The following is a 13,919-nucleotide window of genomic DNA, read 5'->3' on the forward strand; positions in this document are numbered from 1 at the left end:
TGGTGGAGTGAGCCTTTGCTTAATTTCTCAATGAGGTTCAGGACTGTGATACTGAAATTAGGCTCAGAATCGCTCTTAAGAGCAGAAAGGCTTCAGATTTTCCTTCATGTATAGTGGGGCTTCTCTAGTGGCTCAGACAGTAAAGAATCTGCCTGCAATGCAAGAGACCCGGGGTTCAGTCCCTGGGTGGGCAAGATCCCCTGCAGATGGGAATGGCTAACCCACTCTAGTATTCTTGCCTAAGAGAATCCCATGGACAGAGGAGTCTGGCGGGCTACAGTCCATGGGGTCGCAAAGAGTCGGACACAACTGAGCGACTAACACTTTCACTTTCTACTGATACTACTCACAGAAAAGTGACTTCATCTTCTTTTGTGTTTGTTTGTTTGTTTTTGGTAGGACATCTGGGGAACACAAAGGAATATGGTCCCTCACATGTGGATGCCATTAGGACTTTACCTCCAAATTTAATAGTAGTTTGTCAGGCCTGAAACACTGTGGAAAACCCTGCTATCTCACTGAGAAGAAAACTGGCGACATTCTGTTTAAAATTGTGGATAACATGACTCTATGGGAACTGAGAATTTTGTAATGACAAGCTGTATCAGAAAACAGTTTTTGCGTCTAATCCTGTGTTAGTTATGGTCACTTCAGGAAAAAAAAATAAATAAAGCCCTAATGTTGCAATAAAAAATATAAAAGTTGTTCACTGAGTTATTTAAACAGTTTCTTAAGAAACTTTCTATCTAGACCTTAATAATTTTCTGTTTAGATTTATTGATAGGGACAAACCTAAATACTAGAGCAAAATTATGTCCTCAACAGTATTGCCAGTGGCTGCCTAATGCCACTCTTAATTTATAGACAAAAGGTTTTAGGGACAGCTTTTGGGATCCAGATCTTGGGTCTGGATCTCCTTGCAAGGAGAGGCTCTTTCTTAAGTTGTAGAAACTGCTGATTAGGGTTTTGGCGGCCTTTTTGGCACCTTTAGGCAAATTAGTAGAAGGTGCCCCTGTGGGTAAACAGAGTCCCAGTTTGGAGAGGGGAGACTGCCTTGGATTTCAGCTCCTACCCGCCTCATGCCAGCCCCTCCCTCTGCTGGGAGCCTGAATGAAAAAAGTCTAACTTGTTTACCTAGTACTGAACCTGAAAAATGCATGATTCAGCCACTTTGTTGGTTTCTGGGTACAAAAGTCTTGTCAAGTAATCTCACCAGAGATGATCAGTGATCATTTTACAACTCTTTAGTAAAATGACTCCCACAGCACCAAGTTAGAAGAACTAGGAATAAATCAAGAGATTCTATAGAGACACAAAATAGAAAAGAGCAAAGTCATGTAGTTTCATTTCATGACTAACCAGTTCTTCTTGACTTCAGGGTTGGACTGGTTCTATCTTCATATTTTTGACTCATAAAGGGCACACACACAGCTGAGATCAGCAGGTCTGGTCTTTCAGTGGCATGAAGAGCCACGAGTGGAGTTCTGCTGGTGAACATCATAAATATGGAAGCCAGGTTTTAAGGTCCTGAGATCTGACTTAATGAGGCAACATGCTTTGGCTTAACGCTTCCTATAACCCAAATAAGTTTCCAGGGAGAGAGCAAACTGAAGCTCCCCTGTAAGGATGCGTGCATGGAAGGAGCTTCCAAATGTACCAAGATTTTACCACAATATTATTATTTTACCAAAATGTTACTCCTTTTTAAATTATTTTTAGTCTTCAAAAAAATTTTTTGGGATATAGTTGCTTTACAATGTTGTGTTAGTTTCTGGTATACAGCAAAACGAATCTGACATCCATATATGTATATAGTCGCTCTTTTTTTAGATTCTTTTCCCATAGAGGTCATTACAGAGTATTGAGAAGAATTCCTTATGCTATACAGTAATTCCTTAACAGTTATTTATTTTATATATAGTAGTACTTATATGTCAATCCCAATCTTATAACTCTTTAATTATATAATTATTGGTTAGCAACAATAAAGTCTTACCAGATGTATAGAGACTTCTGAAGTTCTCTCCTTTACCTCCTCCTTGGGATTTCCATTCTGCTAAGATTAGCTCCAAATGCAAATTATGTAGCAGCATGTTGTTAATGAGTTCAGAGCCATTGTAGCTAGTAACCGTTAATATGTATGTCTCCAAAGGAAGGAGGCAATGGCATCCCACTCCAGTACTTTTGCCTGGAAAACCCCATGGACGGAGGAACCTGGTAGGCTGCAGTCCATGGGGTCACTAAGAGTCGGACACGACTGAGCGACTTCACTTTCACTTTTCACTTTCATGCATTGGAGAAGGAAATGGCAACCCACTCCAGTGTTCTTGCCTGGAGAATCCCAGGGATGGGGGAGCCTGGTGGGCTTCCGTCTATGGGGTCGCACAGAGTTGGACTGAAGCGACTTAGCAGCAGTAGCAGCAAAGGAAGGAGAAAATGCTCTGAAGACATAAGAAGTTCAGGGTTGTTCTCGAGCGGCGGCCCCAGGGTGCGGTTTCTCACGAGGTACGACGGCGAGGTCAGTGAGCCTCTCGTGGGGTAAAAGATTTAAAAAAAAAAAAAAAAGAAGAAGTTCAAACACACACACAGACACACACACACGTGTGTGTGTGTGTTTATACATGGCCAATAGGCTTGAAAAAAAATTCAACCACAGTAACAATAAAGAAGTAAGATATTACTTTTGCCCATAAAATTGGGCAAAAAAAAAAAAAAAAAAAGTTTTTTTAATGGCACTATTCCATGTTCACAAACACGAGAAGGGATGAGCAGTCTTAAAAACTGTTGATGAAAATGTAAATTGGTACATTTTTCTGGAAATCAAATATTTTAGTTTTACTCAAAAATTCACTGCACACATTTATTAGGTATCTATGATTTGTTAGGGATTTAAAATGTCTAGTCCCTTCAACCTTGTAATTTCGTACCTAGAAATCTGTTCAATAAAGGGTCAAAGATTCTTACAAATGGATGTCTGTCATAATATTTAAAAGTGAAAAACAAGAGATGTGGTTAAATAAAGTATTGTCTATTTTGAGGAGAATGATTCTTGAATGAAGTGGAAGAGTCAGAAAATGATAACAAAATCTTTTCTGTGAAAGGGACAGGGCACACAAAATTTAAAAACAAACATTCCTAACCCATTACCAAATATTGACAGTTCTGGACGTTCTTTATTTTCTTCCAGTGTTTTTCTATAATTTTCACTTTTTCTACAATGAACATTTATCAATTTTAAAAGTAGTAGGAAGTAGTAAACAAACAAAAAAAAGGAATTAGCTAAACAGCAGATGCATTTAGAATCTGAAAAACATATAACTGAACAAGAAAATAGCAAAATGGTAATTGCAAAATTACATATGTACATTTGGGTGAAGATTTACAAATCCTCAAGATATAAACATTTAGGCCCCTGAAACAACCTTGAAGGAACCTGTAAAAGGCATCAGAAAATATTCAAAACAGAAGATCCATTAGAGATTACCTAGTTTAATCTCTTCATTGCACAGTTGTGGAAACAAAGATTAAGTATCACAGTGGCTTGATCCCTCACTGCAAGTTAAGAGACTAAAAACCCAGGACTCCTGCTTTCCAATCTGTGTCATTTCCATAACTTTAGGAACTGCAAATAGGTTTCATCTAAATTACAAGTGCCAGGAGTAGCTATTTGATATCCTGTGTTGAGAAAACTCAGGAGGAAAACATGAATTAAGATCAGTGGTATCAGCCATAGGTGGGAGAAAAGGGAGTAAGTGCTGGGCCTGTCAAATGTTTGACATTCCTGCAAAAACTTATATAATACTGTCCTCTCCAAACCAGGTGCTTGTCCCTATAAAATAGGAAGTGTCTATTTCTAGGGAGACATTTAACATTAATTAGGCATTAATAAAACTACAGCTTTAACAAGGAAAAAAAATGAAGAGAAAGAAAAGTTTATCCTTTCCAACTGAAAAGGGGCAATTACAGGTTTCATAAAGGTGCAGCATCATGCTTCAATGAAATATTTATACTCTCTCTCCACAAAGAAGCTGGGAGGCAAGAGCAAAAAAAAAATTTGAAAGAGCATACTCATGCCTTGACTCTGGAAAGCTATAAATAGAAATAAAGTTCAAAGACATAAGGGAAGCTGCATGCAAAAGCCTTGATGCTAAAATAGCCAAAACCAATCAAGCCTTGGACAAACTTCAAAAGGGTCAACTTCATGGAAAGGTTAGAAATGAATGAGTTCTACTGAGACCTGTTAACTACAGTCTATACAGGGAAAAGACATCTACAGGGAAATCTCACTTATGAAAATAAGACATAAAAATAATAAATAAAACACCAGAAAATCAAATCCATCTGTACATTACATCAGGATCAAGAAAGGTCTATTCTAGGAGTACAAGGATGGTTCAACAGAATAAAATCTAATAATCTACTATATTACATTTACAAATTAAAGGAAAAAAACATATGATCATCTCAGTAGTCTCCTCCTAAAAAAAGAGGGATCCGATTAAATGCAATATCCACTAAAGAGAACAAAAATTCCCTTACTTCGTAAAAGATATTTTACCAGAAATCTCAGCAAATCTCAAACTTACTTATAAAACATTAGTATTCTTATTACCAACAGGAAAACCATAAAGATGCCTACTATTCCTGCTATTTTTCAACTTTATTCTGAAAATTTCAGCTAAGGCAGAAAGAAAATTTTCAAGTACCTGTGTTAGAATCAACTGAAAAACTACTAGAACTAATAGAAGAGTTTAATAAGATAAGTAAATGTAAAAAACCAACAGCTATCTTACATACTTGTAACTCTTACCACAAGAGCAAGAGACACCATGAAATATTTAGAAATAAACTTAGGAAGATGTGAGGAAAACTTTTAAAACTCTACTGAAGTACACAAAAGATGACATAAATAAATATAAAATATATCATCTTAATGGATGAGGAAACTTAATTTTTAAAAAGTTCTCTAACATATAAATCTATAAATTCAATGCACTCATAATAAAAATACCAATGGGATGTTTTTAAATGAAATTTGACACATCCTGAAATTCATCTGGAAGAAAAAGGCATGAGAATAGCAACAAAATTATTTTAAAAATAGGAAGGACAGGCATTATGATATATCAGAACATAATATTTTGGTACTTAGGCAAAAATATAATTCAAACAGAATTGATAGTGCAGAAACTGACATACACATTTATGGGAATTCAGTATATGATAAAAGTGTCTTTTCAAATTAGTAGAGATAAGAATGGTTTATTTTAAAAATGTTATTGTTCCAACTGGTTTTCCCATTTAAAAAAAAATTAGTAAAGTTAATCTCTACCTAACAACCAGTCACAAAGGTAAAATTTTGGTAGATTAAAGAAATAAACATTAAAAACAAAACTATGAAAGCACTAGAATACAATAAAAATGGATTTATTTCAAAACATGGAGTAAGAAAGGCAGTCTTAAGAAAGCAATAATATGCAAAAACTATAAAGGAAAAGAATAATATATTTGATAAACGCATATGACAAGATTAAAATACATCTGAGATAAAAGATATCACAATAAAATAATTTCAAAATTAAATAATAAGTGACAGATTAAGAGAACAAATTTGTAACAGAAAATTGAAGAGAATCAATATATAGAAATATAAATAACTATAAATGAATAAGAGAAAAATAAATAACAGAAAGATGCATAAAGGGTATAAACAAGTAATATGAGAAGAAACATATTTAATATTCAATAATAACATGAAAACATGCTCACTAGTGATCAAACGGAGAAGGCAATGGCACCCCACTCCAGTACTCTTGCCTGGAAAATCCCATGGACGGAGGAGCCTGGTAGGCTGCAGTCCATGGGGTCGCTAAGAGTCGGACACGACTGAGCGACTTCACTTTCACTTTTCACTTTCATGCATTGGAGAAGGAAATGGCAACCCACCCCAGTGTTCTTGCCTGGAGAATCCCAGGGACGGAGGAGCCTGGTGGGCTGCCGTCTATGGGGTCGCACAGAGTCGGACACGACTGAAGCGACTTAGCAGCAGCAGCAGCAGTGATCAAAAAAATGCAAATTAAAACTATAAGATAGAATTTTTCATCTATCAAAGTGGCAAAAATAAAATAATCAAGATTGTCAAATGAATAACAACTCCTCATATGCAAGTGATGGGAACAGAATTGACACAGCTTTTTTAGAGATGACTTAACAGTCACTAAAGTTTTAAATGTGTACGCACTTTAACCTATTATTACCAGTTCTTGACTTCTACACTACAGAAATATTTGGTCTATATATGGACCAAGAGGCATGAAGAAGGATATTCACTACAATATGGCTTGTGATAGCAGAAACAAAAGAAAAGAATTCATATATCACCAATAGCAAGGGAGTTAAAGTCAGACATGGAATATCATGCAGCAGTCAAAATGAATTACTTAGATTTGTACGTACTAACACAAATAGCTTTCAAAGTGAGTTTACAGTGAATAAACACAAGTTGTAGAACTATATAGTTTGCACTATCTGTAAAAAATAAAGAGAGAAGGAAAGAAGGAATGAATACGGGAAGGATGAAATTAAGATAAGACATTGCACAGAAAATAAAAAAGAAAGAATGAAAATAATAAGATAATACCATTATTTTCTATCGGTTCATATATAAATGTGCACAAGAACATAAGAGGCAGATTGAAAAGGATACACATCAAGCTGATTACATGACTTTTGCAGGGGAAACCAATATTTGGTGATAGAGCCAAAGAAAGTTTGCTTTTCTGGAGAGACAACACAGAGCAATGGTTACAAGCACTGGAGGTAGGATGCCTTGTTCTAATAGTTATTTAAATCAATCCATGCCTCAGATGTCATCTGTAGGTTGGGGTAATAATAGTACCTACTCATAAGATTTACTGTAATCAATAAATTCATATACATCAAGCACATGTCTGGCATATAGTAAACATAACATAAATATTAACAGTTAGGGTAATTTGCATAAATTTGCTGATACGTGACTTTTTTGATGTACAAAAATAGTAATTTTATACGGTTCAACTTAATGTTATTATTTATATATTTTTTTCTTTTAAATATGCATTACATTTTTTTTTTTTTTTTTTTTTAAGGACTGTAGAGAAGGAAGGCTCTGGGTAAGATTAGTGGAGTACAGAGGGAAAGGAAGAGTCAGTATGTACAGACGTATTAAATAATTTCAATATCTGAGTGTAGAAAGATCTTATCTTCAGGGAAGAAAGTCAATATTTAGAATACCTTTGCCAAGTAAAACTTGAGACATGCTTTCAAAATCTAGTTTGTACATACTTCCACATAAATTCACTGGACCAAATCTTTCTATAAATGACTATATTCTGTATTATAGTTATAATTTGATTAAACCTGGAATTTCAAAGAAATACTACAAATTGAAATAATGCCTAAATTAGCATAAAATAAATAATAAATTTTCTTTTGTCAAAGTATTACATACCACTTTATCCTAAATAAACAGCATGTTTTCAATTTGTTGTGATGATAACATTCATATCATATATAGGATGTAGTTGTAACACACACACATGACTATTACAATATTGGAAACCATATGAAATGGATCTTTATATTTTAAAAAGGTTAGACTGGCCTTAGTTTTATTTTGAATGCTAATATCAATTTTTAAATGCACTCTCTATAAAGACTAGTGAAACAACCTCAGCTGAAGTTAATTTAGAAATAGAAAACTATACATAAATATAAAAACAAATCTCTAGTATTAAATACACAAACAACTCAAGGAGAGAAGAGATTCCTAGGAAATGTTTCTATAAATAGTTTGACATTATTACACAACCTGCTCTGCATCTCTCGTAATGGAAACATTGCTACGGGTGATTGAAGAAATAAGCAACTTTGACATTTCTAGATGTAACTTGAGGAGATTATTTCATCATAAAGGATTGGTATAGAATATACTAACCAACAACTCAATATCAAAACTCTCGTTGCAACTCTAAAACAGTGCAGAATGACATTTAAGATAATCCATTTATCACCATCCAATACAGGCTGCTTGTTCACAAAATGTCAGGGACAAGATAGAGCTTCCGATTTCTGGGCAGTGAGTGCCTGCGACAAGGAGTCTTTAATACAACCCACTGCATTTCTTTATATGTTACTGCCATACCTCGGACTTCAGCTCCCAGAATTTTTGCAATTTATATGAGCAGCTGTACCTATGAAACGCCTTCTCTTTTCTTCACACGCCACAGAAACACTCTCCTCCAAGGATAATGAAAAGTCTGCACGTTCATTTGAGGGCAAGCAATGGACTCCTGGTGAATTCTTGATGTTTTTATTAGCCATCCCGAAAAAGCCCAGTGCTTCTGTTCTGAACATTAACAGTTCTAAAAATCTAAGTAATTCTTTTGAATAACAATAATGAGAATCGTGACTTGGCTTTATACGCTACTTATTCATGTTTCACAGTGGTTTTAGACAAGGTACTACTTCATATGCTCTTCACCAGATCCCTATAAAATTAGCCATGGATTATCAACATTTTATAGGGGAAGAAAACTGAAGTTTGATTTTCCTTTTTTAATTTAAGGTTCAAGCACAATTTTTTGGTTCAAGGTCTGATAGCAAACCAGAATCATTCAATATTAGAGCTCAAATGATCTTTCGGGTAGACTTAAGAAGCCTCTAATTCAAACAGCATGAACTGATGTTCTATTTGACTAAACAAGACCCACAAACCTACATAATCTGAGATTTTATAAAAATATCCAAATTTCTGCCTTTTCTTGAAAACGTAGCCACACTGGGGCCACCTTCTGCAGAGAAGCAGCTAGATGAAGCTCATCACCACCACCTTCATTTCTTTATTTTTAAATATATATCAGTTATTTTTATTCATAAATAGATAAATTACATAGACTCAATGCTACTTTTATTTTCTCAATTTAATTAAACAGTAGAAAAATAGGCTATAATGATAATAGCATTTTTTTCATTGCTGTCTTTAAATAAAGTATGTGTCCCCCCGTTCACTAGGTTGTCCATTTTACTTTCTTTACGTACAATAAAATGCATAGATCTCAAGTAATAAGTTCAGTGAGTTTTGAAAAATGTATATGCCCATATAACCATCATCCAATCAAAGTATCCATTCCACCTCATCCCCAAGTTCCCTCATTTCCAGCTACTTCCCTCCTCTTTCTCTTCTCTCCTCATTCACGTTTGTTACTGGCCAGGTAATAAATGTTACCAGCACTTGACATTAAAATTCCCGACCTACTTCAAATTTCTTCAGATTTCAGTCAGGGAAACTAAACCCTAAGGAGAGGGAGAGCCAGAAGGAGAAGCGAAGCTCCCGAACCTCTGGTTCCTAACACCATCCTCAAGACGAAGCCCTCTCAACCTGTTGCCCAAGAGGTGACCTGAAAGAAATGCGCCCTCACTGCATGGAATCACGGGATCACAGGGGATGGGTGGATGATGAAGGCTGTGACTTCACTGGGGATGAATCAGGTTTGGAAGTAGCAATTAAGCCGTAGAGAGGAATAAGTTAAGACGGAGACTTTTCTGGGAGGGTCACTGTGACCTAGATATGAGCAAGTTTACTCTCTCGGAAGTTGTGATGGGCCTGCTCCATCCCCACCATCGAGGGAGCATCTGGGGTCAGCGTCCTGCTGTATAGCCTCGCCACTGCTAAACTCTGAAATGGCAGGAGCCCAGAGGCAAAAATAACCTCTGCTCTCCGTGCCAGGCCACCTGCTTCTCGTCTGGGGTTTCTCATCTTTGTTTAGGAGGCTAAATGCCATATGGGATCCTGAACCCCTATTTTTTTTTTTTTAAATGATATGTATGAAATTAAACCTGAATGCATTTCTGTGTGGAGTTGACTCAGCACCTTTTTCTTTCTCCATTAATCCCTTTGGTTGATTCAGTTTCCACCTGAGGGTAAGGTACTGTATGAGGAAAACCAGAAATAAGGTATATTCCTACTTTTACATTTAAGAGGTGACAGCATCCTTGGGGCCAAAGTAAGCAGTTCCATATGGCTTTAAAGCAGCCACGAGACACTGGAACCTCAACTACCCCATTCTGAGAATTTTCCTGTACTCTCTGTGTGTGCACCGTGGCACCAGTATAAAGAACCTGCCTGCCAATGCAGGAGACATAAGAGATGTGGGTTCAATCCCTGGGTCAGGAAGATGCCCCTGGAGGAGGGCATGGCAACCCACTCCAGTATTCTTGCCTGGAGAATCCCATGAACAGAGGAGCCTGGTGGGCTACAGTCCACAGGGTCGCAAAGAGTCAGACGTGACTGAAGAGACTCAGCTCACATGCACTCTGTGCACATGGAAGAGTGAAATTCCTCCTTCTTAAAAGTGTGCACTTTCTTCCCAAGAAAAATGGCTGAGGGGGTTGGATAACCCTGGCACGCAGAGTTGACTTAACCTGCATGCAATCATCAGTACAGCCCCTGGGAACTACACAGGCTTTTTTTTTTTTTTCCTCACCAAGGCTTGAGTCTGTAGCCAATGAGAAGATGCTATAGTTGAAAGCAACCAATGAAAATAATCTGGTCCTGTACTTACGACTTTATGAATGAAGAAGCTGATCACTGGAGAGGTAAACTAATTAAAAACTACACCTTTGTTTACATGTCCTAGGTTCAATACTCAATGCAACTTGATAATATGTGTGTCTGTGTGTGAGTATGCTAAGTTGCTTCAGTTGTGTCTGACTCTGTGTGAACTTATGAACTGTAGCCCGCCAGGCTCCTCTGTCTATGGGATTCTCCAGGTAAGAATACTGGAGTGGGTTGCCATGCCCTCCTCCGGCGGATCTTCCCAACTCAGGGATCAAACCCACACCTCTTATGTCTTCTGCATTGGCAGGTGGATTCTTTACCACTAGCGCCACCTAGGAAGCCACCTTAATAAAATACAGGACATCATTTTGGTTCCATGCCAATGCAATGAGGTGAAGAGAAGCAACTCCATTCTGCAAATGAGAAGACTGAGACCCTGAGTAATGAAAAATTCACTTTCGTCCAGAACAATGAAGTCTGATATTAGACAAATATTCACCTCTCTGAGCTTCCGTTTCCTTACCTCTATGGGATAATAACATTTTCTACCTAGTAGGACTGTTATGAAATTTCAATAACATATGAAAAATGCTAAGAAAGTATCTCAGCATTCAATATATTCTTGTTGTTAGCTATTATTAAACAAAGGACAGAGCCAATAACAGAACCTTCTTCCATATTACTGGCTCGAGGCCCATTCCATTCGTTCATATTATAAGAAACTCTGAATTTACATCATCTATACTGTAGTTAGAACATGCATGAAACACAGAGGTGAAGGACGGAAGTCGGGAGGCAATGGACAAAACTATCTGACACATGGAGATTGGCTGTGGCTGAAAAAGGGCATCAGGTAATCATCATTCAGTTTTGCAACTGCATTTCATAGAAGAGTGTGGACGGGATTTTATTAGAAGGCTCTGCCAGAAACATATTGGCAGATACAGCCCTGAGCTTGCGGTTCACCAGACACACAAGAGCCCCTCTTTAGGAAGGGGACCCTGCTTGGGCCCTGGCTCAAGTCCAAGTTAATGCACAGTTAAAAGTGGCAGCTGCAGCCGTGCTGAGATAGGGGGTCCCCTGGAGGAGGGCCTGGCCAAGGAGGCTCTTCCCAAATTACTTATCAATTGTTAACAGAGACAACTTTAAACCACACACACAAAAGCAACCCAAACCTCAACAGAATTTAGCCTCAGAAAATACAGATGTTAGAAGAGCAAGTACAATTAGTCAACAGATGTATGAAAAAACTCAAATAAAGGCAAATCCAAACATCAGTGAGGTTTGATTTTCACCTATCAGTTGGCTAGAATCCCTAAACTGTAAGAATGTTGGCAAGGGTACACTGAGAAGTTGCATACTCCTGTTCTGCTGACTGCAGTGCATACTGGTGCAACCCCTTTGGAAAGCAATTTGGTGATATGGACTGAAAACCATAAAGACAGTCATACCTTGATTAAGCAATCCTCCTTTCAGAGCCTAAGGAAGTAATCCAAAATAAGGGAAAAGCAGTATCAGTAAATATGTAATTGCAACAGTACTTACAATGGTGTCAGATCAAAAGCAACTTAAACGTCCACCAATAGGGGAATGATTTTGCATATTCGATACATTTCCTTGATGGAATATCTTGCAGCCATATAAGAAAACTGCCTATAATTGTAAGTGAGAAAACAAAGGCTATGACAACTATTTTAAAACGTGTATAAAAAGCATATACAATAGACAAAGACTCAAAGGGAAATAATCCCAAAACATTAATAGTTGCTTGTGGCTGAGTGTCTTTCTATTTTTTAAAAATGTTTCCATGTGGTCAATTTATTACTGAGGAGATCCCCATTTTGTTAAAGTTACCATATTATGCGTATCAGTGTGTACTAACTAGCAGCCCAGAAAGCACATCTTACTACAGATGATTTGATCTGACTTAGATGGTTTTATTTACTTTTAACTTAACATTTTATTTATTTATTTAGCTACACTGGGTCTTGGGGCTTCCCTGATGGCTCAAGCAGGTAAAGAATCTGCCTGCAAAGCAGGAGACCCAGGTTCTATCCCTGGGTCAGGAAGATCTGCTGGAGTGGGAAACGGTAACCCACTGCAGTGTTCTTGCCTGGAAAATCCCATGGACAGAGGAGCCTGGCGGACTACAGTCCATGCGGCTGCAAAGAGCTGGCCACCACTGATGATTAAGCATGCACACACTGGGTCTTAGTTGCAGCACACGGGATCTTCAGTTGCAACATGAGAACTCCTTAGAACAATCCCTAGTTCCCCAACCAGGGATTGAACCTGGGCACACCATATTGGGAGCCTATACGGTTTTAAAATAGTGAATTATCTGCTAATATTAAGAAGTTCAAACAGTTTCACATCCACAGCTCCTAGTGAAAAATCTGAGCATTCTTCACATCCCCACAGGGTACAACTGGTCAGAATGAAGATGCTGCTGGCCCCTGCAAAAAGTCTTAGTGGTGGCCTGTTCATCACAGCTGCCACAAGTCTTCATCCAAGCCTGCTTTACTCTAACCTGCAACCTGCCTGATTGCTGGTCTGTATGATTAAGAGGGGAAAAAAAAGAACAGATGATGGAAAATGGTACCTAACTGAAATCCTTCTCTAAAGGTGAGTCACTGCATATTAGGCTTAGGCTTTGGCTGGACCATTATATCACCAGAAATTCATGGTCCACTCCACTATTATTTTCACGATACGTGGCATAGGTGATTCTGGGGTCTTTCCTACCAACAAAAGGACAGTTGTACCCACCTCGATTCTCAACCCTGATCATGTTCCTCAAGCAACATTTCTGCCACTGCAATCGGTCTGCTTTTTCCTTGAAGCTCGTCCCTGGCAAGGCCCTAGCCACCTTCCTTCTCCGAGTTTAACAGGACAACAGAGGCTGACACACTTTAGACACCAGTTCACAGCCACATTGCCCAAGCTGCTTTTCCACATTAAAAATCCGAATTATTTTCTGAGTTTCTTGAGACAGGGAGAGCCAGCAGATTAAAGAAGGTACTTTCTTTCTCCATGTACGTACGTATTTGAGCTGTGATCTGACGGAACTCCAGCTCTTTTTACTGCGGGCAGATGTTGGCATTTTTCTTTTCCCAGGGGCAGGGGGTATAAAAACAGAGCCTGTGTTGTAGCAAACTAGAGACGTGGCATTGCAAGGTATAGGGACCATCGTATCTACTGCATAAGGATGCCTCATGTTTAGAATGTCTGGGAGCCTGCTGTTTGCAAATCTCTACCCCAAAATCACCAATTACCATTAACACTCTGTGTTACATTCATTTACATAAGCCTCTGCCAA

At 37.9% G+C, this 13,919-nt stretch overlaps 1 protein-coding gene across 4 annotated transcripts in view; it reads right to left on the reverse strand.

Moving 5' to 3' along the window:
* Nucleotides 1–13,919, reverse strand: part of FTO (FTO alpha-ketoglutarate dependent dioxygenase) — a 423,247-nt gene that overhangs the window by 134,416 nt on the left and 274,912 nt on the right. Inside the window, exon 10 of one of the 4 annotated variants that reach the window (XM_070388424.1) lies at nt 12,052–12,079. The exons of the other annotated variants lie outside the window; for them this stretch is intronic. Coding sequence (XP_070244525.1) covers nt 12,073–12,079 — 7 coding nt within the window. The 3' untranslated portion in view covers nt 12,052–12,072. Of the gene's footprint in view, nt 1–12,051; nt 12,080–13,919 lie in introns of those variants that run through there. 4 annotated transcript variants of the gene reach the window in all.

This window comes from Bos mutus, chromosome 18 (assembly GCF_027580195.1).
Source record: "Bos mutus isolate GX-2022 chromosome 18, NWIPB_WYAK_1.1, whole genome shotgun sequence".
Lineage (NCBI taxonomy): Eukaryota > Metazoa > Chordata > Mammalia > Artiodactyla > Bovidae > Bos > Bos mutus.